A 25962-nucleotide genomic window follows, 5' to 3' on the forward strand; every position below is an offset into this window, starting at 1 on the left:
AGGTTGGTTTCCAGATTCTGGGAAAAAGCTCCAAATCCACTCCAGACCTGGTCTGGCCCCCTCCCCTCCCAGCCTCCAGCCAGGTCCTCTTCTGCCTCCAAGCCCCTTGGGTGCCTGCGGCAGAAGCCTTCCCAGGCCCGACCCAAGACAAAGGGACGGTGGGGGAGGGGAGGGAGAGCGCCGGAAGGGGTTAACTCCCGGGGCGGAGGTGCTCCAGCATCTCTGGGATAATGCTTCTCTGCTGTCTGCCATTGGTGACCTTTTTTTTTTCCATGACCAACTATCCTTCCCTTTCGACCTATCCTACACTTCCTATTTTCTTTAATCTTTGACACTTTTGCAGCCCTGAAACCATTCATTTAAAAAGGTAACTTGAGGGGCGCCTGGGTGGTTGGGTCCGTTGAGCGTCTGACTTTGGCTCAGGTTCGTGAGTTAGAACCCCACATCAGGCTAGCTGCTGTCAGCAAAGAGCCTGCTTCGGATCCTCTGTCCCCCGGACCTGCCCCTCTCTCTGCCCCTCCCCTGCTCTCATGCTCTCTCAAAACGAAACAAAAAAAAAAAAAAAAAAAAAAGGAAAGAAAAAAGAAACATTAAAAAGGAAACTTTAGATTGACATCCTAGTTGCAAAACCCTTTGGTTGGCCTCCAGGTGGATACTGCCCCCTCCCCCCCCCCGCCCCCCCAAACCCCAGGGCCCCAGGGGCGCCAAGGTATTAAAGACAAATTAGCACCCAGTAGAGACTTTCTTCTGGACCTCTGGAGCTCTGGCAGGGACTGGAGGGACTGGGCTGCCCGCATATGCGTCTCTGCTCAGCCCCTTTCTACCAGTGCCTCAGTCTCCCCCTCTGTAAATTAGGAATCATAGTCCCGCCTGCCTTGCAGGTGCTTTGCAAAGTGAATGAACTCAAATAGATGCATAGATAATTCTAGGAGGATCAGGCCTGGCTGAGATGAAGAAGCACTTTATAAATAATAGCGTTTTTAAAAAATTATTAGACGCCTCAAGGGACAAGCCAGTCATGTGACTTATTAGGAAAGAAAACAACTCTTCTATCTTGTGATTCTCTGTTGCTGCCCAGAAGCCCCTGAAATACAAGTTTCCCACCAAGGTAAGCGCTGGCCCAGAAAGGCCAGCTCTGGAAGCATGGAGGCCCCGAGGCTCTGCCGTTTCTCTTCTTGGTGCCGGCCTAGCACCCATGAAGGGCCCCTTCGGGCCTCTCCAGCTCCCGTGGGACTCTGGACTCTCTGGACCTGTTTCCTCACCTGGAAAACAGGGATGGGGGTTATGGTTGGCTTTGATGCGACACTGGGGACCTGGGCATGGCAAGGCAGTGAGCACAGGGCCATGCCCAACTCGGGAGCCCCGAGCTATTTTGAAAAGCCAGGGGGCCCTGGGCAAGACTCCCTCCCCACTCCTGCCCACACGTCCCCACTTTCCCCTTGGATACGCCCAGTGCACACACACGGGGCCAGAGTTTGTCAGCCGCTCAAATGGTGGAAAAGCAGACAGAGGATTTGCAGGCAGGTTGTGTGTGTGTGTGTGTGTGTGTGTGTGTGTGTGTGTGTGAGAGAGAGAGAGAGAGAGAGAGAGAGAGCCCGTGCAACGCCCCTGGATCTGTGTTTTTACTGCATTTTCCTGTTGGCTTCCAGCTGCCCCGCCAGTTCCGGGGAGGGCCCTGGGCCAGCGGCTGTCCTCCCCCCCCTTAATAAAGGCTGGGCCAGACCCGGGACACCACGCAGCTGCCCAGCCTGGGGACACCAGCCTGCCCTGCCCATCCTCTGCTTCCCCCGGCCCCGGGTCCAGACCATGGGAGGCACCGGCCACAGCGTCTTTTTCCTCCTTTACGGTGAGAATTTGGGGACCCCCCGGGAGGGACGAGGGGGCTGCGGAAAGCACCCCTTGGAGCCTTGACACTCCCTTCACCGTGGAGAAAGGGAAGGTGTGGCTGGCAGCTTGGGGCGGGGGCGGGGGGGCCCGCGGCACAGGAAGAAGCCACATGGCCAGGCGGGCACATGGAGAGAGGGGCTGGCAGTGCCCAGGCACCCCCCTGCCCTGGCAGAGACTCCCAAGGTGCTCTAGGACCCCCCGCTCCCACTCAGAGGGATCTCTAAGCTCTGTCCCAGAGACACTTTGGAGGCTGCTCCTTAAGAGGGAAAACTGAGGCATGGGGAAAGGAAGGGGGCAAAAAGTAAGTGCTGGGGCCCTGTAGGCAACTGCTTTTAATATAGGGCATGGGCAGTGCTGGGGACCTGGGAGCCAGGACCCCTCTAATGTGGGGGGGGGCACTCCCAACATGTCCCCCACTATCTCAGTGACAGGGGGAGCCCCAGAGACCCCATTCTTGCTCCCCCAGTCCCAGCCAGGACTCCCCTGTGAGTTGAAGGAATTTTGCCCGCTAGGGGTTTGAACTTGATTTTACTGTAGCGTCCTCCCACCCCCACCCTGCCTCCCTTCCCGCCCCACCCATGGTGGCTTTAACGGTTATCGGCAGCTCGTTGCCTGAGCAACCAGGCAACAAAGAGAGTGAAGAAATGACACTGGGGGTGCCCAGACCAGAGCTTCCCTGGGCCACAGGGACAGGGGGGTTCCCTGTGCTGGCCCAGGGTGCCAGGCGTGAGCTCAGGTCCTCCCCAACACCCCTACCCCTGCTCTCCTCCGGAGCAAGGGACAGGAGTCTGAGTGGGACACAACTGATGGGGGGGGGGTGGTCACTGGGGCCACGCACAGAGCCCCTGAGCCTCACTTTCCACATCAGGAAAATGGGGTGAGTCTGGTCTTCACTTTACAGAGTTAAGGATGGAGTGAGTTTGTGCCCAAACTATTCCTGGCAGGGAGTGGAGTTCACAGTTAAGAATTAAGCAAACAATACTTTAGTTTTTTATTTTAATTTGTTATATTTTCTTCTGGGTTGGACACTGGCGGGTCAGACGTACGGGCTGGGGGGTTTCCTTAGCGGGAGGAACAAGAGAGTGACTGCCCCGGCCCCACCCCAGGGTCCCGAAGCAAGAATCGAATTGCATTGCCTGCAATGCAAACCAGATGGGACAGAGAGGGGATGACCAGCAGCTCCTCTCCCAGCTCCTGTTTGGGTGACTTCCAAGGCCCCAGATGGAGCCGGCCTGGCCCAGCAGCCTTGGTGGTTGGGGAGGAGCCCCGCCCAGGCCCCAGTGGAGGTTTTGGGGTGCAAAGGACCCCTCCACGCCAGGGTCTGGGAACTTGAGCTCAATCCCACCTTCCTTGGCCCCTCTTTTTCCACCAGATTCTTCCTGAGCTTTTTCTGGGCTCCAAGCCTCGTTTGTCCATCTATAGAATGGACGGAACCGGAACCTGCCAGGGCATTTCTGAGCATGACAGTGGCTACTTGGGGCTTTGGGAGCTGGGAACAGATCAGCCACGGCCCATACTGCCAGGGAGGGTCATTTTGTGGTCTGTCTTGCAAGGAGGAACTGGGTCCTGGCCGAGGGGGGAATTAGCCAAGCCCTGTGGCCAGAGAGGAGGAAGGGAGGAAGGAATCCTCGTTAGAGGGAGGGGAAGGGCATTCTAGCCTCAGTTTACTCTGACTCGAGGGCCCTGAGGCGGGGGGGGGGGGGTCCTCTGGCTCCACTTGGCCTAAGGGGTATCAAGTCTGGACACAGGAACTGAGGGGTCAGGGCACCTTCCCATCTGCACCCGCTGCAGCCCTTCCAACTGTGCTCACAACGACGGACCCCAGAATTCCCCTAGGAGCCCCATCCAGGGGCAACACAATGTGACTCATCCCTTCCCCTCGGCCCAGGAAGTGACTCATGCCCTCCCTTCCTCCCTCCCTCCCCGTCTCCATCCCCTCACCCACCACCCCACTTTGGGTCTCCCCGGATAATCGGGGTCTCCCCAGCTTCGCCAGCATTCCTAGCCTGGCAGGGAGTGGAGGTCTCCCCCAGCCCTTCCCAGGCCCCCACCTGCTGCTGAAGCACCCTCCGCCCTCCCTCCCTTCCCATTTCCATTCACCCCCCTTTCTAGTTGTGTCCGTCTCCCTATCTTGCTCTCAATCTCTCCATTTCTGTGTCTCTCTGTCCAATCTCTGCCATCTCAGTCTCTCTCTTTCTGTAAGTTCCTGATTTCTGTCCATCTCTTTCTAGCACAGCCTTAACTTCTGCCTGATTCTCTCCCTCCACCTGTCCTGTTCCCTTTCTCCCTGTCTCTCCCCCCGCCCCCTCTCCTTCTCTTCCATCACGATCTCCTTGCCTCTCTCACTGGTGAACAAGGAGCTCCCTGTCTCTAGAGCCCCTGTTGACTTGAGGAGGACCCCCAAACACATGCCGTGGGAATAGGGTCCCCCTGAACAGCAGGAACGGCGGGAGACGAGCACCACCCCCCACACTGAGCCCACAGCGTCTTCCTGTGTGCAGGGAGCCTGGGGTGAAATGTCACCACTGGGTCCCAAGCCGCTCGTTGGGCTGACAGATGTGGGTGTGGTGTGCGTGCACCTGTGTCCCTGAGCCAGGGTGTGGGGGCTGGAGCATCAGAGATTCGAACACCTGGTCCAACCCCTTCACTGGTACAGGAAGGAATAACGATGGTAAAACTTGGACACACCAGGCAGTATCCACGAGCCTGATTCTCACACGCCTCCAAGAAACGCTGCCAATTAACATCCCCATTCTGCAGATGGGGAAACTGAGGCACCGAAAAGCGAGGCAACCGGAACAAGGTCTGGGATTCGAACCAAGGCCACCTGTCGCCAACTGAACTGTTGCCGCAGCTGGGTCCCTTCCCCACCCTGTCCGAAACCCATCCCCAGACGACAGGTCGCAGACACTCTGGCCGTGGTTGCTGGAGTCCAGGGAGGGCTGCCCGCTCTCTCATTAGGCGATGGACAGAGCCCAAGCCTGGGAGCGCTCAGCAGCCCCCTGCCCTCAGATGTGTCACCCTCAGGCCCCCATCATTCCTTCCTTGCTCTGGGGTCCCCTCCCCAACCCCCCAACAACACACACCCTCTGTCTCTGTTCCAGTGCTGTGTGTCTTGTGGACCCTGTTCGAAGCTGAATCCCAGAAAACCAGTGGTGAGTCTGCGGCAAAGTCAGCCACAGCCACAGCCTGGGGAGGGGGCCCTGGACCCCCACAGCCCAGGCAGGAGAGGTCTGATGCAGGGGGAAGGCCAGGGCTGCCCCTCCCAGCAACCCCAACTTTGAAGATGATCCTGCCCCCCCCCCCCCCACTCCCCAGCACCTGGCTCAGACCTCACCTTCCAACTGTGGTCACCATCCCCACAGACTGTGCTCGCTGGTGCCCCCTGAACTCCAGATGTGTCAACGCCACGGCCTGTCGCTGCTCTCCGGGGTTCACTTCTTTATCTGGGGACATCTTCACCAACCTCTTGGAGAATTGTGATGGTACAGGGGCCTGGGGTGGGGGGGTGGGGGGTGGGGCATGGAGATGGTGAGGCATAGCCCAGTGCCCATGGGAGATGTGAGTGGCGGTTGGGGTCTCCGCCTTTGGCCTTGGGACTCTTACTTATCAAGGGCACAGAAAAGAGAAGGGAAAGGATATAAAGGTGGGAAATAAGAAGTGACCAAACTGGAGAGAGAGGAGCTGGGTCTCCAGGACCCCTGGAGTCTATGCTCCACTTCGCCCTTCCAGGACTGGGAGGAAGATGCTGAGATGCCGCCCACCCCGCATCTCAGCACTCCCTGCTGTGCTCAAATCTGGGCTGCCAGCCAGAGGGCAGAGAAGAGCAGAGCTGATTGCGTAGTCTTCAGGAACGGCTTGCTCCAGCTGCAGCCCAGCCTCTGCAGTAGAGCTCAAGAGTCTAATCATTTCTTAAAAAACACTGATGAAGCGTGGGGCCCCATGCTGGGGAGTCAGGCCGGGGGTAGGGATCTCTTCCCCACAGGAACTCATGCGTTTGGGAGGTGACCCTTTGTCCTGTTGTGTTCCAGACATCAACGAGTGTGGGCCACCCTTGGCAGTGTCCTGTGGAAAATTTGCAGACTGCCAGAACACAGAGGGGAGCTACCACTGCGAATGCAGCCCTGGATACCAGCTTGCTTCTGGGGCAAAAACGTTCAAGAATGAGAGTGAGAACACGTGTCAAGGTAAGAACCACCCCACACCTTCCATCTCCCCGTCTACGAGGTTTGGGGTGACCAGAGCCATTGCTAAAGCATCCCGGGGACGGGATGAGTCGGGACAGGTATGTCTGTTCCTGGGCCACCAGCACAGAGAGGCAGGGTAGCGGGAGGGACAAGGGCCTGAATCCTGGCTTTTCCATTTGATAGCTGTGTGTGTGACCCTGGCCAGGATACTTATTCAGAAATCACCGTTAATGCGCAAGATGTGATATTATCGTGATTTTGTGTTAAGAAAAAAAAAAAGAATCTCTAGTTTTTACAGATAAAAACAAAAGCAACTTTGCCTTTTGTTAACTGGGGGACCTTGGACAAGTGATCCCGCCTCTCTGTGCCTCAGTTTACCCATCTGTAAAAAAAAAGGGGGGGGTGACAATGGTGCTTACCTCATGGAATTGCCAGGAAGGGAGGCAGCAAAGCACAGAACAGTGGTGGCTGCTGGGTTTTATGATCTGATGCACCCTCTCCGGGATGGGCGTCCCCAGGGCCTGTGCCCAGGGTGGGCACTGAGACCCCACTGTAATCCCATCTCTTGCCGTGGTCTTGCGCAGTGAGGACACCGTTCAGGCCCAGAAGCCAGCCTCCGCGCATCACCAGGCTTTGCCCCCCTTCCAGGGAGAACAGCAGGCAGTGGAAGGGGCTTCGGGCATCCTCAGGGGGCTGGGGGTGGGGGGCAGCAGTGGCCACAGGGGGTTAGTGTAGAATACAGAGAGAGGAGAGGAGGAGAGCAGAAGTGAGGTGAGGACGGGGCAGAGCTGAGGGTCCAGAGGACTCTAAGGAGGGTCCAAGGCACCCCCCCCCCCCGCTGCCAGCCACTGTGGAGAGAAGAGCCCACAGCCTGGGTCCCAGCCCCTTCCTGCCCTGCATGCAGACAGAGGGCCGCAGAGCCTCCCTGGTGGGAGGGAAGGGGGCACCTGCACTTCCGTGGAGCCCAGCAATGCTGGTCCCGAGGGGCCCCCGTGGGTCAATCTTGCGGCCCAGACATGTGGCCTCGCCAGAGGACAGAGCGTGAAATGGAAATGGAAATGGAAAAAGGTCCCTCATTTCCAGGTGAATATAGCACGTTTGGGGAATGGAGAGCGGGCCGGGTTTCAACTCCCACTTGCCTCCCGGGCCGGATGCCCGTGTGCACCGAGCAACCTGCACAACTGCACATGGTGATCATGGATGCCACCCAGTGTGCCTGGACAGGCAATGCCACCCACCCACTGTTGTGGTGCTTGTGGTTATCGAGGGGCTGCATTGCTGTGTTACAACAGGCCAGGGCTGAGAGACGGGGACTCTGTCAGGCGGCTGGGTAGACACATAACAAGAGACGGGAGAGGGACCGCCACGGACCTCAAGCTGGGTGACAGGGAAGGGATAGTCTCCGCTGGTTTGGCCCAGGACCTGCCACCTGAAGACCCAGCTCTGTGAAGGGCTCAGCCTCTGTCGCAGCCGAGGACGCATCACCCATGTCGTGGCAGTGCGTCTGGCCACAGGCAGGGGAGACCCAGGCTGCTCTGCGGGCCCCTTGCCCCGCCCTCCCCAGGCATCAAAGGATGTCCTTGTCACCTACCTGGCGACCCGCACCTCTCTGAACCCCCCGGCTCAGACCCCTCCACAGAGGGTCACCTCTGGATGTTTGGAACGTACTCCCTGCCTCCCTGGCACCTTATTTGCATAAAACAAGAGGCAGGTGGCATTCGAGATACTTCACAGGAGGTGCGTTCCAGGGCAAGATCCGTCCTCTTTGCCACCATCAGGAACTGCCCGGCCAAGACCCGCCCCCACCAGAGCCCTCACGGGCTTGGCCATATCAGCAGCCCTCTCAGACCCTTGGCCATGATGGACCCAGGGACTCCATCCGAAAAGGCGGGAGGATGGAGATTTGAGAGCAGGCCCACAGCCCCTGGCCAGCCCTGCCCTAGCCAGCATCCTGCCCGGAGAAGGCCCCTCCTGATGCCCTGACCACCCCCACCCCTTCTCAACCACTGGGCCTTCCTCTATTTCCCCGCATAAGGCTCTGTCCCCACCCTCCCCAGTAACTTTGGTTCAGGGGCCTGAGGGCAGCCCGGCTGACCAGGACCCGGAGGATGTTGTGTCTGGGGTGGGCCAGGTGACAGCAACCCTCCCCCACCCCCCACCATTGCACACTTGGAGAGTCAGGTGAACCAGGAGGCTCCCCCTCTGGACCAGATGACAAGGGAGACTGTCATCCAGGACCATTGCCCCAGGCCCAGCCCTCTCCTGAGGGACAGAAGATAGAGGCTGAGCCCCATTCGGCTGGGCCCAGTGTCTGCCCCCCTGGGGGGAGCCCAAGGGCCGAGAAGACACAATCATCTGCCATGCCTCGCCCATCAGCACCTGCTCCCTTCTCCAGTCCTCGCCTGCTGCTGGCCTCCCTCAGACGTGGATCGTCACCGCTTCCTGCCAGTCTAGGAAATGCCCTCATGGGAAAAAGGCATCTTCACTGCCCCAAGGCCGCCCGACTGGACATCAGCAACACCGTCCACCCCAGCCTGGCGCCCACCGTCCATCCTTACTCTCCCTGCCCCTGCCCAAAAGCCTCGTCTTTTAAAGGCCTGGCTTGGGTGTGGGACCTGTCCATCTCCGTGGAGCTAGAGTCTCAGAGTTAGCGTGGATGGGAGCGTGACGTCTGTCCCCTGAGGGTGACCGGGATTCCAAGGGGAATTCAGCCAGCAAGCGGCCACCCTGGCAGAGTCAGGGTAAAGGCCATGGCTGGGAGCCCTGACAGGTCCTGGTCTGGTGTGCAGCATTTCCCTGGCACTCGGCTCCCAGGAAGGCCCACCCTGGACTTGTCCAAGTCCTCAGGCTGGGACACAGGTGGTCATGCGTCCCTGCCCCAGCTGGGAACCACCCAGAGAGGCAGACGGGAGGACTCAGGCTGCTTCCTGCTACATCTGGACAACCGAACATCTGGGCCACCATGCTTCGCCCCTAGGACGCCTCCATGTGAATTAGAAAAGGCACCCCCGCTCGCTGAGGAGGAGACGGCGGGGCCTTCCAGATGCTTCTATCCCAGGAAACAGCTGCAGGCAGCCCTCCAACACCCTCTCCTTCCCCCTGCAGACGTGGACAAATGTCAGCGGAAACCCAGACTCTGTAAAGGCCGCAGCATCTGCATCAACACCCAGGGCAACTACACCTGCAGGTGCCCACCCGGCTTGGAGCTCAACCTGAGCGACCCAAACGTGTGCTCAGGTAGAGGCCCCGGAAGACGCTGTGAGGCTGCGCCGGAGCTGGGGCGGGGCCAAGGCAGACCCCGCAGCCCACGGAGCAGGGAGAAGAGCCTTGGGTTCCTGAAACACTAGGGCTTTGCTCTGCCCAAGGATCTGCCTCCCCAGAAGGCCCACCACAGAGCGGGGAGGTAGCAGGGCCTTCCGGGCCTGGGGTTCCCTTGTGGAGCCCCCCGCCTCTGTGAGCATCCCCTGGTCTCGCCCCTTCCTCACCTGCCTCTTGGGAGCAGGGGGAGGGTGTCGCTTCCAGTTCCTGGAAAGGGAGCCTGGGCCAGAGCTGGGGAGGGAGTAGCTGAGAGTCCTTGGAAAGAAAGTCCGGTCCCCATGACTCAGTTTTCCCCCTGGTTTCACAGCCTGTAAACCGGGGACCATGGTCCCCGCCACGCTCATCTTGCAGGGAGGCCATCATAAGGTGCACTGAGATTGAGGTTGAAGGTCACCAGGGGGCAGCACGTGCAATAACAGCAGGGTCCCTGATGCCAGGCAGCGAGAGGTGGGTGCAGCCAGTGGAGGGGACCCTGACCTCTGGCTTTGTCCTCAGATGTGAATGAATGTACCTCGGGGCAAAACCCGTGCCACAACACCACCCACTGCCTCAACAACATTGGGAGCTATGAGTGCCGCTGCCGCCCTGGCTGGAAGCCCATTCCTGGGTCCCCCAATGGCCCAAACAACACCGTCTGTGAAGGTCCAGAGCTCAGATGCCACGTCCTGGAGACCCACACTCAGAACAGTTGATTGCATGTGTATTCAGTGGCACCCACACCACCCAAGCAGAATGAATGCTGGCGGTGCCCTGCTGTGCCAAGCCTTAATTCTCTTGAGGCTAGATGGGAAAAGATCTGGGGGTGGGGGGGGCAGGGATCCTGGGGAAGGAGCCGGGGTACTGAGGAGCAGGCTCCTTGGAGACCCCAGGCGGCAGCTAATTACCAACTGGGACAAAGGTGTTTCAATAGTTCACAACCTGAACATCTGTACAGGGCTCACGTGCTATGTGTCAGGCCTCCCCATACTTCCCATAACTCCTGCATCACCAGGATGTGGGGTCGGCAGGGGACGTCACCTCCAGCCAAGGTGGGAGGTACTAATATGGGGAAAGGGGGCGGGACACAGAAGGAGAAGGGCCCGAGTCCCCTCTTTGTGTCCCCAGATGTGGACGAGTGCAGCTTCCGGCCGCCTGTGTGCCACAACTCCACCGTCTGCGTCAACACCGTGGGCTCATACAGGTGCCGCTGCCGCCGTGGCTGGGAGCTCAAACCCGGATTCCAGAATAAGCAAATGAACACCACCTGTCAAGGTACCTGGTCTGACCTGACCCCAGCCGCCATCCCAACACACACACAGACACTCTCACACCTAATAAATGGCTGTTTTATCGCCTGCAGAGATGTCCTTCCCTGCCTGGACCGAACCCCCTGGAATCAAGAGCCAGGTGGGTGGCCCCAGCAGGGACCAGGAGGCAGGAATCCCTCTGTGCCGCCCGCCTAATTCCCCCAATTTCCCCAAGCTCCCCCCCCCACCCCAACACACATACGAGAGGCTCTCTGACCCGCCCCTTCTCCTCTCTTCCCAGGGACTCTCCCACTTCTTTAAAAAAGTCCAAGTTCTGCGCAGAGACTTCAAGCCGGCCTTGGCTCAGGACACCATCCAGGTAAGAGCAAGCGCTGGGGGCGGGGGACCCGTGGACAGCATGGGGTGGCAGAGGGATGCTTCCGTGTGAGTGGAGACAGCCCAAGCAGGGGTTACACGAGCACAAACACAAACATACATACACCCCTTAAAACGCACACACGCACACTGGAGAGGCACAGAATGCCAACAGAATGCAGCAGTCAAGAATTTCGCCTCCCTAGTTAGGCCACAAGGGCTCAAATTCCCCCCATCCCACCCACCCTGCCCCACCGATTGCCACTTTCTGCTGTGTGACGTCAGGCGAGTGAGTCGCCCTCTCTGGGCCTCATTCTCCTTGTCTGAAAATAGTGCCTGCTTTACACAGTTGGGTTTGAAGGTCTCTGTGAACCAAAAGAAGTAAAGCTCAAAGAAAGAACGGTGCCTGGCACACAGTGAGCATGATGTGTTAAGGTTTAGCCTATGTGCTAAGCTGGGGAGAAATATGTGAGCCCATGTCATTTTAAATTTTCCAGTAGTGGGGCGCCTGACTGGTTCAGTCGGAAGGGCGTGCCACTCTTGGTCTTGGGGTTGTGAGTTCAAGCCCCACGCTGGGTGTAGAGATGGCTATAAAAATTTTTTAAATTATATATGCTAACTAAATTGGATGTAAATTTAAAAAATAAAATTAAATATATATATCAAAAATTTTTTTGATTAAAAAAGCAAACAAAAATAAAAATTTCCAGTAGCTACATTAAAATAAACAAAAGTAAACAAGTGAAATTGATGTGGAGATTGCATTTAACCCAGCAGATTCAAAATTATTCCCATTTCAACGTGGACCCAGATTTCGAGTGCTGGATAGCCATGTGTGGCTTGTGGCAATTCTGCTGGTCAGTGCAGGTGTAGAGCCTGGCAGGAAGCCCGTGCCTGTCCCCCAGGCAACCCCAGGTGGTTCTGCAGTGTGCCCCTAGGTAGAGGCGGGTTGAAGTCAGGCAGCCCTTGCAGGGCAGTGACCCACCAGCTGTCACCCATCCCCCCCAGAACCTCATCACGTCAGTGGATGAGCTGCTGGAAGTCCCCAGTGACCTGGACGCCTTGGCCCTGCCTGAAAGGCACAAGATGGCCACCCACCTCCTCTCTGAGCTTGAAAGAGTCCTGAGGACCTTGGCCAAGGCCATGCCTGGAGCCTCCTTCACCTACCGTTCCCCTTTGAACACAGGTGAGACCTCGCCCTGCCCGGGGCCTCATCCGGCACCCAGAGCCCCTGATCACTGCCCCTCTCTTGTCAGAGCTGTCCCTGATGATCCAGGAGCAAGGGGACGGATACACCACCATAGGCCAGAGCCATGCACGGATGCTGCTGGACTGGGCTGTGGCAGCCGCAGCCAGGGACTCAGGTAACGGCGGGGATCTGGAGGGGACTCCCGTGGGAAAGGGGAGGAGGGGCTGGGATGTGGCAAGGGTTGAGGTTCTAAATATGCAACAACTGGAAACCGGCCTACTGCCAGGGATCCCAGGCATCATGGCGTCCTGGAGGGCCTGAACAGACATCCTGGGAGGGAGGATGAGGCGTGGGAGGAGGAAGGGCAGAAGGTAGTAGCCGGCCTGTCTACCCCCCCAGACCCCACCGTGATGGGCATCCTCTCCAGCTGGAAAATGCAGAAATTGCTGGCCAAGGCCTCCTTGGAGTTGGACCCCGAGACGAAAGCTAAGCTGAAAGATCTCCACCAAAGTCCTGTCCGTGGCGCCCAGTACGAGCTCCTCTCAGCCGTCAACTTGGTCTTTCTGAGCAACACAAACACCGAGCACCTTGACTCCCCGGTCACCTTTGCCTTCTCTCACCCTGTGAGTCCTCTGGTGGGGAGGAATCAGTCCTACTGCTCACTCCTTAGCCAGGGTCACAGGGGTTCCTCTGCAGCCTTCATTTCCCTACTCTGCTTCTTCCTCAAACGGACCTCAGGGCCTTTGCATTTACTGTGCCCTCTGTGTGAGAGACACCGTCTCCCACGTGACTCAGTCCTTTACCTGGTTCCAGTCTTTGTTCAAATGTCACCTCTTCTTTTAGGTCTTCCTTGACCTCCTCATTTAAAATTACAGTCTGTAATCATGCCCCACCTTCCCCTATGCTGTTTCTCTTTTTAAAAGCTCTTACTATCTTCTAACACACCATCTAGTTTCCTTATCAGGTTCATTATTTACATCGGTCCCCCCCCCCCCCGCCCCGGCATGCCGAGCCCAAAAGGGCAGGGACTTGTGTCAGCCCTGTTCATTGTGTGCAAGACCAGGGGACACAGCAAAGGAGGCGCTCAGTAAATACCTGTCAAATGAAAAACAGCCCTCCTCGGGCTCAACCAAGCCCAGGACCCAAGAGTGGGCTCCAGGCTAACCTCTCCAACCATTCCGGCCTGCCTGCAGATGAAGACGCCCGGACCGCGGCAGGGGCTGGTGTGTGCATTCTGGAAGAGTGACGACAGGGGCGGAGGGCACTGGAACACCACGGGCTGCTGGACCCGGGGCACCAGTAATGACAGCACCACGTGCCAGTGCAGCCACCTGAGCAGCTTTGCCGTCCTCATGGCCCACTATGACATAGAGGTGAGCAGCCCTCAAAAGCCCACAGGTGGCAAGCCTGGCTTAGGTGAGACAGACAGCTGGTTCTGTATGGTCACACAGCCCCAGTGGTCCCACCCCATGCCCCCCAGCCCCTTCCCTGGGACCCAGCAACTGCTCTGGCTAGCGCCCCTCTGACTGTCCATCTGGAACCGGTGGTTAAATAATCGCTAAAAGCTCCAAAGGGAGTACAACGCTCTGTACGTGGCTTCAGAGATACACAGAGAAGCTGGGCCACGCGTTTAATTGAAATGGGCCAGGCAGAGAGTATGGAAGGCTCTGGTCCAAGCCAAAAGCTCAGGAAGGACAAAAAGGCGGGTTTCAACGAGTTGATAGAGGTGGCCAGGTGTAGGAGGGGTAGAACTTGAGATGAGCGAGGACGGTCAGAGAGGTGGGACCATTACTGTTAGAAGAATGTGGCCTTGAGGCTTAGCGCAGGGAGGCCCATCAGGAGGAACTGGGATCCCTGGTGCATCCGTGGTTGTGTGTGTGCATTGCGCGGGGTGGAGGGTGTTTAGGAAGAGACACAAAGCAAGCCTGTTCAAGCGTTGAAGGCAGGGGATGTGGGGGGAGGCGAGTGCATGATCTCCAGAGACCTGGAGGGCAGGCCCCTGATGGGTCCGGGTGGTGGGGCCCGCAAGGAGGGCAGGGAGGGCTCAGGGCGCTGACCGAGCCCCACGCACCCCATCCTGCATCTAGGACCCGAAGCTGGCCCTGATCACCAAGGTGGGGCTAGCGCTGTCGCTAGTCTGCCTGCTGCTCTGCATTCTCACCTTCCTGCTGGTGCGGCCCATCCAGGGCTCGCGCACCACCGTGCACCTGCATCTCTGCATCTGCCTCTTCGTGGGCTCCGCCATCTTCCTGGCGGGCATCGAGAACGAAGGCGGCCAGGTGAGGTCCGGGGCGGTGGGAACGTCTCACCTCCACCAGAACCCCAGGCCGGCGGGGCCCCGGAGGGGGAGCGCCCCGTCCACTCCCGGGGCCGGGTGACCACCGCCCGCTCCGCCCGCGCGAGGTCCTCGGCACAACAGAGCTGTGGCCGCTCGTCCCCGCCCGCCCCGAGGGCCCTGGCGGGGCGCGGCTCCGCCCCGCACTGACGTCGCCCCGCCCCCGCCCCGCAGGTGGGGCTGCGCTGCCGCCTGGTGGCCGGACTGTTGCACTACTGCTTCCTGGCCGCTTTCTGCTGGATGAGCCTCGAGGGACTGGAGCTCTACTTCCTGGTGGTGCGCGTGTTCCACGGCCAGGGCCTGAGCAAGTGCTGGCTCTACCTGATCGGCTATGGGGTGCCCCTGCTCATCGTGGCCATCTCGGCGGCCGTCAGACACGAGCACTATGGCCGCTCCCTCTAGTGAGTGCAGCGGAGCGGTCCGATGGGAGGGCAGGGGACCACGGTCCTGGCCAGTGTCCTACCCCTCTGCGGAGCTGACATGACCCTCCCTTTCCACCCAGTTGCTGGTTGGACCCAGAAGATGGCTTCCTCTGGAGCTTCCTGGGACCTGTGATCTTCATCGTTCTGGTAGCCGCCCCCACCCCACACCTGAGGAGCGCAGCCACACTGGGCCAGCTCTCCCCGCCCCCCCCCGCCCCCACAGTCCCAGGGATTCCCCCTAATGCCAGTTCTACCTTCCCCCCAACCCAGTTCAATGCTGTCATCTTCGTGACTACTGTCTGGAAGCTCACGCAGAAGTTTTCTGAGATCAACCCAGACATGAAGAAACTTAAGAAGGCCAGGTGAGAGTGGAGGGCAGGGAAGGGGCTGGCAGGGAGCAGAGGGTGCGCGAGGGGGGCCTCCCCCACTGCAACGCTGTCCTCTCTGCAGGGTGCTGACCATCACGGCTGTCGCTCAGCTCTTTCTGCTGGGCAGCACCTGGGTCTTCGGCCTGTTCCTCTTTAACCCACACAGCTGGGTGCTGTCCTACACCTTCACCGTCCTCAACTGCCTGCAAGGCTTCTTCCTCTTCATCTTCCACTGCCTGCTCAACAAGAAGGTGGGCTGTGGCCGGGCTGTGGGGAGGGGGGGGGTGGTGCACCAGGCCCCCCCCGCCTGGGGCCTGCCCCTTCCCTAACCTGGCTCCCTGGGCCCCACAGGTGAGGGAGGAGTACCGGAAGTGGGCCGGCTGGGTCACCGGGAACAGGTACTCGGAGTTCACCACCTCCTCATCCAACCAGACTCAGGTAAGGGCTGAGCCTGGGGTAGGGGTGCTGGGCCAGAGGGCACCCAGCCCGGGCTCTGTGCTCACGGCGTACCTTTCTTACCAGGCCCACAGGCCTTCGGAGTCCGGCATGTGACAGCGCGGCTCCCGCCAGACCAGGAGGTCCTGTGGCCTCAGCAGCTTTTGCACGTGTTGAAAGACGGTCCCCTCCTGTCTCGCCCCTCTGCTCCCTCCGCCAGCCTGCCTCGGCCCACATGCGCACCACAGAAAGCAGGGGGCAGCAGCTGTAGTCTGGCACCAAAGCCCAGGAAGCCCAGAACACCCAGCCCGGTGGAGAGTTGGACCCGCCAGGCCTGCTTCTGCTGCCTCCCTGCCCCACCCCAGCCAGGACCCAGGGTGAGGGCAGGAGTCCGGCCCAGGGCTGCAGTGCCTTTCCCGGCTACCCCAGGCCTGTCAGACTGAGGACGCTGTGCCCAGCCAGGCCCTTTCCCCTCGTCTGTTTTTGCTACAGAACAAGAGGCCAGGGTGCTGGGGCTCTAGCTCCCCGTTAAGCTAAGACTGAGGCCAGGGGTGGGGGAAAAGCAGGGCCCCTCCCAGCCCCACTGCCTGAGGCTCACGGTACAGAAGCCCATCTGCTCCTGGAGGCAGAAGGCTCTCACTTGTTTGGAAAGTTGTGAATGTTGTATGTTGTTGTTTTTAATCTGTATAAACTTTTCAACATCGACACATAAAATTAAACGTCCTACTGATACAGAAAATTGCTGTGGAGCTCCCTGGCCAGGCCTGCCACACCCACGAAAAGCTGAGAGCCGAGCAACACGCAGGGTGGAAGACAGACTTCCGTAATAAAACTTTACTCTTACACAAATCTACAGCTTTTAAACAGTAAAAAGGGAAGCCCCGCTGGTGCCTAGAAAGAGGACTTGAAGCAGCACTCAGGAAACAGGGCGACTCTGGCCACCAGGCGTGTGGTTACCGGCTCTGCTCAACTGTAAGACACACAGAGGGGAGGCCAGTGAGACGGGGAAGAAGGTCCCTGTCCGGGCCCAGCCCCCCAGCCCCACCCCCAACACTTACTGTATGTAGAGATGTCAATTTCTTCAGGAAGTTCTGCCACGTTCACTTCAAACCTGTCCTGAACATCATTGAGGATTTTGGCATCATTCTCATCGGACACAAAAGTGATGGCCAGACCTTTGGTCCCAAAACGTCCCGCACGGGCCACCTGCAGGGTGACAGGAGCAGGGGGTCAGGGGGGTCAGGTCACAGGGACACAACATGGGGATCTGAGGACAAGCAGGGCCACATCCCCACTCACCCCCACCCTGGGAGAGGGCCGTGAGGGAGGTAACAGCTCCGTGGAGGCACTCACTCGGTGGAGGTAGGTGTCCGAGTCCTCGGGCATGTCATAGTTGAAGACGATGTTGACTCGCTCAATGTCCATCCCTCGACCAAATAGATTGGTGGCCACCAGGATCCGCCGCTGGAAGTCTTTGAACTGCTGATAGCGCGACAGGCTGGGCACAGGAAGAACAAGAGGCAGCCATTAGACATGGGGTTCCCAAGTGGCACTCCCCGTGAGGGGCTGAGGGGCCTGCTACGGGCCCGAGGGCGGCACCCACTCACCGCTCCTCCTGCGCCATGCCCCTGTGGATAGCGATGGCCGGGAAGTTCTGCTCCACAAGGAGCTGGGCCAGGGCCATGCAGCGCTGCACCGACTTCACGAAGATCACCACCTGCGAGGCAGGGAGGCAAGAAGCGGCGGTCAGGGCCAGAGCCCCCGTGCGCCAGTCTCGCCAAGGCCCGGAACCCCAGCACAGCCACACGGTGTCACCTGGTTAAACTCCAGCACATCCAAGAGATCAAACAGCTTGCGGTTCTTCTCGCTGTCCTTGAGCTTGACGTAGTACTGCTGAAGTCCGTGTAGCGTGAGCTTGGTCTCATCGTCTACAAACACCTCCATGGGCTGTGCAGGAAGGGGCAGGCGGGGCTTACTTCTGGGCATCTTGCCTGCCCAGAACCTTCCGGCGAAGGACTCCACGTTGCGATGCTTCCCAGAGGGCCTGCGTACCCCGATAAATGCCTCTCTCCCAATCGTTGATCTAAGCTCGGCTCTGACTCAGGTATAGACCAAGCTCAGCTCCTAGTCTGACAAGACACAGGAGGGAAGGAAGGCTCCGGGGCCTCCCGGCATTCTTGTGCGGTGAGGCAAGTGTGGGCGTCCCGGAGCAGCAGCGGCTCAGGACACGGAACCGAGGAGGGCCAGAGGTGCCGCGCCGAGGCCGTGGCTGGCTGCCGTCCCACCCTACTCACGTCTTGCATGAACTTCCTGCACACGGGCCTGATCTCCTTGCTCAGGGTGGCGCTGAACATCATGCACTGCTTCTCGTGGGGCGTCAGGCGGAAGATCTCCTGCACGTCCCGCCGCATGTCTGGGTGGGGAGAGCAAGAAACAGGTGGGCGTGAGCGCCTGCCGCGCGGCGACCCCCACCCGAGACCAGCCCCAGCTCCTCCCAACCTGTGCCAGGGAGTCGTTAGCGCCACGACGAGGGCGGCGTGAGCCGAGTGGAGGGAGGGGCGAGTCCCAGGTGCCTGAGGGGCTGGACTCGGGGCGGGCGCGGGAGGAGCTGCCATCCACTTACACGCCGCCAGAGCGGAGCAGCCGTGCCAGCGCGCCTCGAGCCACGCTTCAGGGAGGGGAGCCTGAGGCAGAGACAGCCGCTGGGGTGAGAGCTGCAGCTGCCTCCCGGGACACAAGCCCCATCTCCCACTGGCCCTGCGGGGCTCACGGAGGGCAGGCAGGGGCCCGGAACTAACCCAACGGGCGGCGAGGCCACAGCATGCCGAGGGCTGGCACGGACACACGCCCGGACTCACTCAGCTCGGGCTCGGAGGCAGGTCACTGTGCCGAGGCTACAACTCTCCCTGGAGTCGTCTACAGAGGCCTGTGTGCCAGCCACCCACGTGACCCTGCCCTGGGGCAACCTTCGGCCTGCCCTGACAGGGCCCACCTGGCTCTGAGGTCTGGGTGGGGGGAGGGGAGCTGTAAGGATGGCGGGGTGGGGGGCGTGGCGGGGTGGGCCTCCAGCAGCTCCTAGACCCAAGCAGGCCACTCACCCAGCTGCTCCAGCATCTTGTCGCACTCGTCCAGCACGAAGTGCTTCACGTTCTTCAGGTTGAGGCTCCTGTTCCGTACGAGTGCCAGGATCCGGCCTGGTGTCCCCACCACGACGTGCGGACAGTTCTTCTTCAATACCTCTTCATCCTTCTTGATGGAAAGGCCCCCGAAGAACACAGACACCTATGTGGGAGGAGAGAAAGTTCCTTTCACCTGTCTAAGGGCTGAAGGCTCACACTCACTCCAAACTGATGGCCACCCGGCCCGTGGCCCCGTCAGCTCAGGCTCCAGCAGCACCCCCGGGCCTAGTGCCTGGGGACCAGAGTGGCCTGAGAGTCTGGCCAGGACTCCGGTGGAAAGCAGCCCCACAGCTGGGACCGGCACAGGCCTCCGGAGGCCATGCATAATTCATCCGGCTTTTAAGGAATGTAAACCACCGCAAACCTCAAAGGCAGCCACCGCGGCCAAGCTTAGTAAACACTGGCCGGGCTACAGCCGGGGCAGCAACGCTGCAGAAGACCACGCAGTACGTCCAGCCTGAGGGACTTACCTTGACGCTGGGCATGTACTTGGAGAAGCGTTCATATTCCTTGCTAATCTGGAATGCCAGCTCCCGAGTATGACACATGACCAGCACTGTCACCTGCAGGCGGAAGACAGACACTTTAGGCAGTGTCCCAAGTCCTACCCCAGCCAGAGCCCACTCTAGTGCCCTCCCTTGGGCTCCACCGGGCTCTGGCCCCTTGAGGGTGCCTACCACGCTGCTCCCCAAACCTCCGGCTGCTGGAAGGTCCGGTCCAGATGCTCTAGCTTCTCCCCACCCTTCGCCTGTCATTCACTCCCTATGTCCCCCCAGCTAGTGAGTGAGGCTTGTCTCCTGCTGCCAGGATCCACAGTGAGATCTAGCTGGTGAGGCAGCCCCTACCAACAGCTTTCTGAGTCTGCTCTCTGGTCAGCTCCTGACCACCCGAAGGCGGCTCCTGCCTTCAGGCCCATGACGCCAAGGGCTGCAACCACCACAGCCTCCCACTGAATCTCCCTCTCCCTCTCCACCGACCCTAAGGAGACAAGGGCTTGTGCACCCATATGCAGCCCGAGGGCGTGTGTCCCTGTGTGACAAAACAACACCGGAATGCACCTTGATTCTCCTCCAACAAAATTCACTTAAGAGGAAACGACTATCAGTGGCAACAGTAGCAACCAAACCTCGTTAGGTACAATCTCACCTGTGTAAATACGCACACTCTAGAAAAGCACATGACCAAATAACAGCTGTGAAAATCTGGAGAATAAAATCGTGGGCACTTCTCAGTTTCTCCTCTTGGCTTATCATTTTTGGGCAGTATTTTGTCACAACTAAGTACCGTACTTAATTTTAAAAGCCCACAAAGAGGAGCACCTGGGTGGCTCAGTCAGTTAAGTGTCCAACTTCAGCTCAGGTCATGATCTGTTTGTGGGTTCGAGCCCCGTTGTCGGGGTCTGTGCTGACAGCTCAGAGCCTGGAGCCTGCTTTGGATTCTGCGTCTCCCTACCTCTCTGCCCCTCCCCTGCTTGCACCCTGCCTGTCTCTCTCCCTCTCTCAAAAATAAACATTAAAAAATTTTTTTGAGGGGCGCCTGGGTGGCGCAGTCGGTTAAGCGTCCGACTTCAGCCAGGTCACGATCTTGCGGTCCGTGAGTTCGAGCCCCGCGTCAGGCTCCGGGCTGATGGCTCGGAGCCTGGAGCCTGTTTCCGATTCTGTGTCTCCCTCTCTCTCTGCCCCTCCCCTGTTCATGCTCTGTCTCTCTCTGTCCCAAAAATAAATAAAAAAAACTTTGGAAAAAAAAAAAAATTTTTTTTTGAAAATTAAAAAAAATAAAATAAAAGCCCACAAAGAGAACGCAGCACCAGGAAGTTTTAACAAGGGAACCCGTGGCTAGCGATCCTCACGTAGCTCGGGCCCAGCAGGGAGGGCAACCACCTACCTGTCCGTTGACAGGCTCAATCTGCTGCAGGGTGGCCAGCACGAAGACGGCCGTCTTGCCCATCCCAGACTTGGCCTGGCACAGGACGTCCATGCCCAGGATGGCTTGAGGAATACACTCGTGCTGGACTGAGGGAGAGAGCACGTGTGAGCGGCCAGAAACCAGATGCTCCCTCTGTGCAGGCTCCTGGCCAGGCGGCTGAGGAGGCCACAGAGAGGGTGGTGAGGAGGTTCCTGGAAGGGAGAACCCAGGAGGCATACCCTCAGATGGATGCTCAAAGCCACAGTCCACGATGGCCCTAAGAAGCTCCGGCTTCAGCAAAAAGTCCCGGAAGCCAGAGCTGTGGATGGAAACGTAGGAACCCTTGACGTCTTTCTTGGGGGGAGCAGGAGTGCTCTCTGGAGGAGCCTGGGGCTCTTCATCTTCCTCGTAATCCAGAAGCTCATTTTCCACATCCTGTTCCGCCATGGCGCTGACAACAGAGGAGGGAGGAAGGGTTGAGGGAAGCAAGTGAGTTTGAGAAAGAAAACTCCCCCCTCCAGGGAGAAGACCTCCCAGCAGCTGCAGTCTACGGACACAGGTCGAGGAGGGACAAAGCACCGGAGCCATCTTCCGAGCTGGTACAGCTGACGAAGCCAAGACGGGGCCAGCGCTCTGACCCCTCTCCCTCACACTCCCCACAGACTCCTGCACAAAGTCCTACCCGCTCCTCCCGGGCAGCACCTCCCAGCCTCAGCTTGTCCCGGTCACACCTTCACTCCTGCACCCCCTCAGCTTTCCCCGTGCCCCTCTCCGTCACACTCACACATGCACACACACCCCCGGCTCCAGGGCCTCCCTCTGCTCTCACAGTGAGATCCCCATACTTCCCCATGGCTCTCGCATCCCTGTGCATTGTCCCCGGCACACCTCGCTCCACAAGACCCCTCTCAAACCACCCGCGGCCTCGTCTGCCCGCTCGCTCATCAAGCCCCTACCCCAAGCGTTTGCCGCACGCGGCTGCCGCCAGGAAAACTCTAATAAACCTCAAGCCACCTAAGCCAAAGGAGGCCCCCTCCCCACCACCCCGCAAAGAGTCTACCGGGCCTGCACAGGATAGGACCCCTGGGACCAGATGTGGCTGCCAGAACGCTGGAGAGACCTGAGTCTGTAGGAGCAGAGTAGCGCCCTGCCCCAGCTCCTCCCGCTACTTGTGGTCTGCACAGGGGAATAATTAAGTACTGTCATCAGCAGCCTTCCCACCGCGCCCAGGCCGCTAAGAACGAAGCGGAGATGGTAAAGAGAATTAATACAGTTTGCTCCCTTCCTGCCGTATCCAGTGTGGGCACAGGACCTACGGGGTGCAAGCTACAAGGGTCCCAAATGTGAGAATATGGTCTTCTGCCCTCCCAACTCCATCCAAACTCCAGTCTAGACGGAGAGGATGCTGAAGTAGTCCCTCTTCTCCCTGAGCCGGATGTGGAGGGTTCTGGGCCCACTTTCTGGCCCTCCTGTCACTCATTCTCTCTGTGACTTCATCCAGCCCCAGGGCTTTGACCACCTCTGTGCAGAGGCCTCCCAAACTTGTGTCTCCATCGGGTGACAGCTTCCCCCAACAACAGACTCCGTTACCCAACTGCCTCTGCCACATAGACCCTTCGAAGCTGAACTCAAAATCCCAAGAGTAAAACCCTCCGTTCCTTCCTGCAGGCCTGCTTCTCAAAAGAGGCAATTTCATTCTCTCACTGGCTTTCTCTCTCTCCCCTGTCCAATCAGCCAACAAATCCCAACAGGACAATTAGGCCACTGCTTGCCCCTGCTACCTCACTCGTCCCAAGCTACCTCCACCTTTCTTTTTTAGAATTAGAACAGCTAGGGGTGCCTGGGTGGCTCAGTCGGTTAAGCGTCCGACTTGAGCTCAGGTCAGGATCTCGCGGTTTGTGAGTTCGAGCCCCGCGTCAGGATCTGTGCTGACAGCTCAGAGCCCGGAGCCTGCTTCGGATTCTGTGGCTCCCTCTCTCTGCCCCTCCCCTGCTCGTGCTCTGTCTCTCTCTGTATCAAAAATAAATAAAATTAAAACATTAAAAAATTTTTAATTTATTATTTTAATATACTTTAAAAATTTTTTTTTCAACGTTTATTTATTTTTGGGACAGAGAGAGACAGAGCATGAACGGGGGAGGGGCAGAGAGAGAGGGAGACACAGAATCGGAAACAGGCTCCAGGCTCTGAGCCATCAGCCCAGAGCCCGACGCGGGGCTCGAACTCACGGACCGTGAGATCGTGACCTGGCTGAAGTCGGACGCTTAACCGACTGCGCCACCCAGGCGCCCCATAATATACTTTAATAATTAAAATATTTTTATAATTAATAAAATATTAATAATTAATAATAAAGTAATAATAATTAAAATATAAGTTAAAATATTTTAATAATTAATTTATTTTTAATAAAATAAAATTAGAACAGCTTTATTGAGATATTCACATGGTATATCGTTCACCACTTTCAATGTCCCATATATTGGTTTTTAGTATTTTTTTTAACTTCTTAATTTTGAGACCAAGAAAGCACATGTGCACAAGCAGGGGAGGGGCAGAGAGAGAGAGAGAGAGAGGGAGACAGAGAATCCCAAGCAGGCTCCACGCTGCCAGAGCAGAGCCCCATTCGGGGCCCCATCTCACAAACTGCAAGATCATGACCTGAGCCGAAATCCAGAGTCAGACAGCCAGTTTTTAGTATTTTTAATACAGTCCGGGATAAGTTCAACGACCACCACAGTTGGATTCGTTACCCATTTCAGTCAGTCTTGAAAAAGACCAGACCCTTTACCTCTCATCCTTCCCCCCTCAGTCCTCTGGGCAACCGTTAACCTGCTTTCTTTCCGTTTGCTTGTTTCTGCCGTTTCTCCCTGGAATCAACATACAACATGCAACCATCTGTCCTGTCCGGCTTCGTTCACTCAGCACGTTTCGACGTTCATCCACTTTGTGGGAGGCATCAGCACCTCACTCCTGCTCGTGGCGGAACACTCCCCTGTGCGGGGCCGCCACTCTGTCCGTTGTCAGTTGGTGGCTCTGGGGGCGCCATCATCTCTTGCCTGGATGAGGCCCACAGTCTCCCTGTTTTCCACCCCCCTCCATCGTCTCTCCCCACAAAAGCCAGTGGGAGCCCACTAAAAGCGAAGTCGGAAAATGCTCAAAATCCCCCACAGGCTCCTACTGGGCTCAGAATAAAACTCAGGGGCCCTCAGCCTGACCTACCGGGCCCTACACAAACTGACCCCCCCCCACACACACCACGTTCGAACCTCATCTCCTCCGTCACCCCCACTCACCGGCCTTGCTGCTGTGCCCCTCACGCATGCCTCAGCCCCTTCGCCGCACCTGCCATGCCCACTGCCGGCAGTGGCCGTGAGTCCCCCCTGCTTCCTTCAGGACTCTTGCTCCAGAAGGACATTTCTGGCAGGCCCCAGCTAAAAAAAGCACCCTTGTTCAGGTCATGCCTGCCAGCCCTTTGGCCCAGCCCAGAGCCTAAAACAGATAAGCACTCACACGCAAAGGCCCAATGAATAAAATTAAAATCGAGGCCTTCAGGCAGAACTTGGGGGCTAATATGCCCTCATCTGATTGCTGAAAAAGGCAACCTGAACAGGAAGGGGCTATTTCCCAGGCAGCCGAGAAAAGGGGAGGAGCCAGGAAAGGTCGGTTCCAAAGCACCACGCCCTTTTGGGGAATGGAGAGCAAGACTGGCTGAAGCAGAGGCAGAGGAGGAAGCTTGGAAAGCCGGTCTGATCGAGGGCACTCATACTTTATCTGCGAAGCAACAGGGAATCACTAAGGAGGTTTCTGAGGGGAGTAATGGCCCAAGAGCAACTTGCTCTAAAGGAGAAGACGAGCGGGGAATGAGACCAGCCACGGGGAAAACCAGTCACCAGGAGAGAGGATTAACGAGGGTGGGGGTGGTATGAGGGAACAACAAAATGGCACACTCAACAGGGCAGGACCATCTCCCGGGCAATCCCTGGGCAGATAACCGCTCGGAGCCGCCTACCCTGAGCTCCAAACCTGGGTGGCCAAGAGGGGACGGTGCAGTCAAAACAAACACAAACGTCAAGTGAAGTCTTTTTGTTCTTACAGGGGACAGATTCAGGGACAGCCTGAGTTGGAGGCACAAAATTCTCTAGGAAGTGGCTACAGGGGCTCTAAAACTCAAAACAAATGAGACGGGGAGAGAACTGGGGGAGGGGCGTTTGCCCCACCCGGGGGGGCCGGGACGGCTGCGGCCCCCGGAACAGATCAACTCGAAAGCGGACACCCGGAAAGTGACAATTCAGACTAGCTCACGGTACCCATTCATTCAAGTGCCCCAGGGAAGACTTCCACCTCAGGGTTCGCCTCGGTGACATCTGTTTTATTCTAAATCTCTGGAAGCCCGAATCCCCTAAACACATAGCAACAGCACAGCAGGGTGGAGGAGGGCAAGTCCCTCGACTCGGAGAAGCCTAACGCGTCTACAAGGTCGGGATTCTCCCACCGCAACTCCAGACCCCGGCGCCCGGCCCCGAGAGTCGCTCCCCAAACGACTAGGGGGTCTCCTCTGACAGACAGACCTTCTCCCCAAGTCAGGCTCGACCCGCGGGCCGCCATGACAGCCCACTCCCGGAAGCGGGAACGAGCCCAGCGCGCCAACAGCTACCGCCCCCCCCCACGCCTTGCGCATGCGCTATGGCGTTCAACGGCCGCTGCCGCGCGCGGCGGACGCCCCAACCGCCCCCCCTTGTCTCGCGCCCCTTCCTCCTCATCCTCCCCTCAACTCCCAGGGTCTCCCCTCGCCCGCTCGCCCGCAGGTCCGACGTCTCCGCACCGCGGCCCCGCGCTCCGGGTGCTTCGCTCACCTGGTTCCCCGTTCGCCTCCGCGCGCTGTGAGGAGTGCCGTCCGACTCTGGCTACCGGTCTCGCGCCCCGACACGAGCCACAACGCTTCCTGCCTCCTGCGTCGGATTGCGGCTCTGCTCACTGGACTGCTGGCTTTTCATTCAAGAAAGGCGGAAGCGGTGATTAGATGCTGCAGGAGGCGTCTGGAAGCTATTGGTGGAGAGAGGAAAGGGGGCGTGCCTCACGCTTCGGCTTCATTGGCCAATCTAAAAGTAGGCGCCCTGGTCTAAGGCCGACGTG

General features: G+C 58.4%; 2 protein-coding genes and 1 long non-coding RNA gene across 6 annotated transcripts; 1 reads left to right on the forward strand and 2 right to left on the reverse strand.

Annotated features, from left to right (window-relative positions):
- Nucleotides 1–1054: 1054 nt before the first annotated feature.
- LOC124523247 (uncharacterized) lies at nucleotides 1055–5285 on the reverse strand. The gene is made up of 2 exons (XR_006964965.1): nucleotides 5225–5285; nucleotides 1055–1262 (listed from the first exon to the last, which is right to left on the reverse strand). It is a non-coding gene; the product is annotated as an uncharacterized LOC124523247 (long non-coding RNA).
- On the forward strand, nucleotides 1716–16481 carry ADGRE5 (adhesion G protein-coupled receptor E5). 4 transcript variants are annotated; one of them, XM_047095080.1, is made up of 20 exons: nucleotides 1718–1846; nucleotides 4992–5042; nucleotides 5253–5372; nucleotides 5919–6074; nucleotides 9180–9311; nucleotides 9888–10034; nucleotides 10497–10643; nucleotides 10732–10778; nucleotides 10920–10997; nucleotides 12002–12179; nucleotides 12250–12357; nucleotides 12582–12805; nucleotides 13376–13555; nucleotides 14270–14461; nucleotides 14692–14918; nucleotides 15020–15086; nucleotides 15210–15301; nucleotides 15390–15558; nucleotides 15659–15745; nucleotides 15830–16481. In XM_047095080.1, the coding sequence occupies exons 1-20, from the start codon at nucleotides 1807–1809 to the stop codon at nucleotides 15857–15859; spliced, it is 2472 nt and encodes an 823-aa protein (XP_046951036.1). In that variant the 5' UTR covers nucleotides 1718–1806; the 3' UTR covers nucleotides 15860–16481. The 4 variants fall into 4 exon arrangements, with proteins under 4 accessions (XP_046951037.1, XP_046951036.1, XP_046951038.1 ...); XM_047095081.1 differs by lacking the exon at nucleotides 12002–12179 and having other exon boundaries at nucleotides 1716–1846; nucleotides 12180–12357; XM_047095082.1 differs by lacking the exon at nucleotides 9180–9311 and having other exon boundaries at nucleotides 1719–1846.
- Nucleotides 16482–16561: 80 nt separating this feature from the next.
- Nucleotides 16562–25821, reverse strand: DDX39A (DExD-box helicase 39A). The gene is made up of 11 exons (XM_047095091.1): nucleotides 25683–25821; nucleotides 21066–21277; nucleotides 20806–20933; nucleotides 19392–19484; nucleotides 18841–19024; nucleotides 18037–18155; nucleotides 17558–17689; nucleotides 17350–17459; nucleotides 17096–17240; nucleotides 16801–16948; nucleotides 16562–16712 (listed from the first exon to the last, which is right to left on the reverse strand). Exons 2-11 carry the CDS (start codon nucleotides 21271–21273, stop codon nucleotides 16696–16698), a joined length of 1284 nt encoding a protein of 427 aa, XP_046951047.1. The 5' UTR covers nucleotides 21274–21277; nucleotides 25683–25821; the 3' UTR covers nucleotides 16562–16695.
- Between the last annotated feature and the right edge of the window lie 141 nt (nucleotides 25822–25962).

The sequence above is a fragment of the Lynx rufus genome, unplaced genomic scaffold (assembly GCF_022079265.1).
Source record: "Lynx rufus isolate CCGP_SWC_20201006 ecotype Redwood Valley unplaced genomic scaffold, mLynRuf1.p SCAF_4, whole genome shotgun sequence".
Taxonomy (NCBI): domain Eukaryota; kingdom Metazoa; phylum Chordata; class Mammalia; order Carnivora; family Felidae; genus Lynx; species Lynx rufus.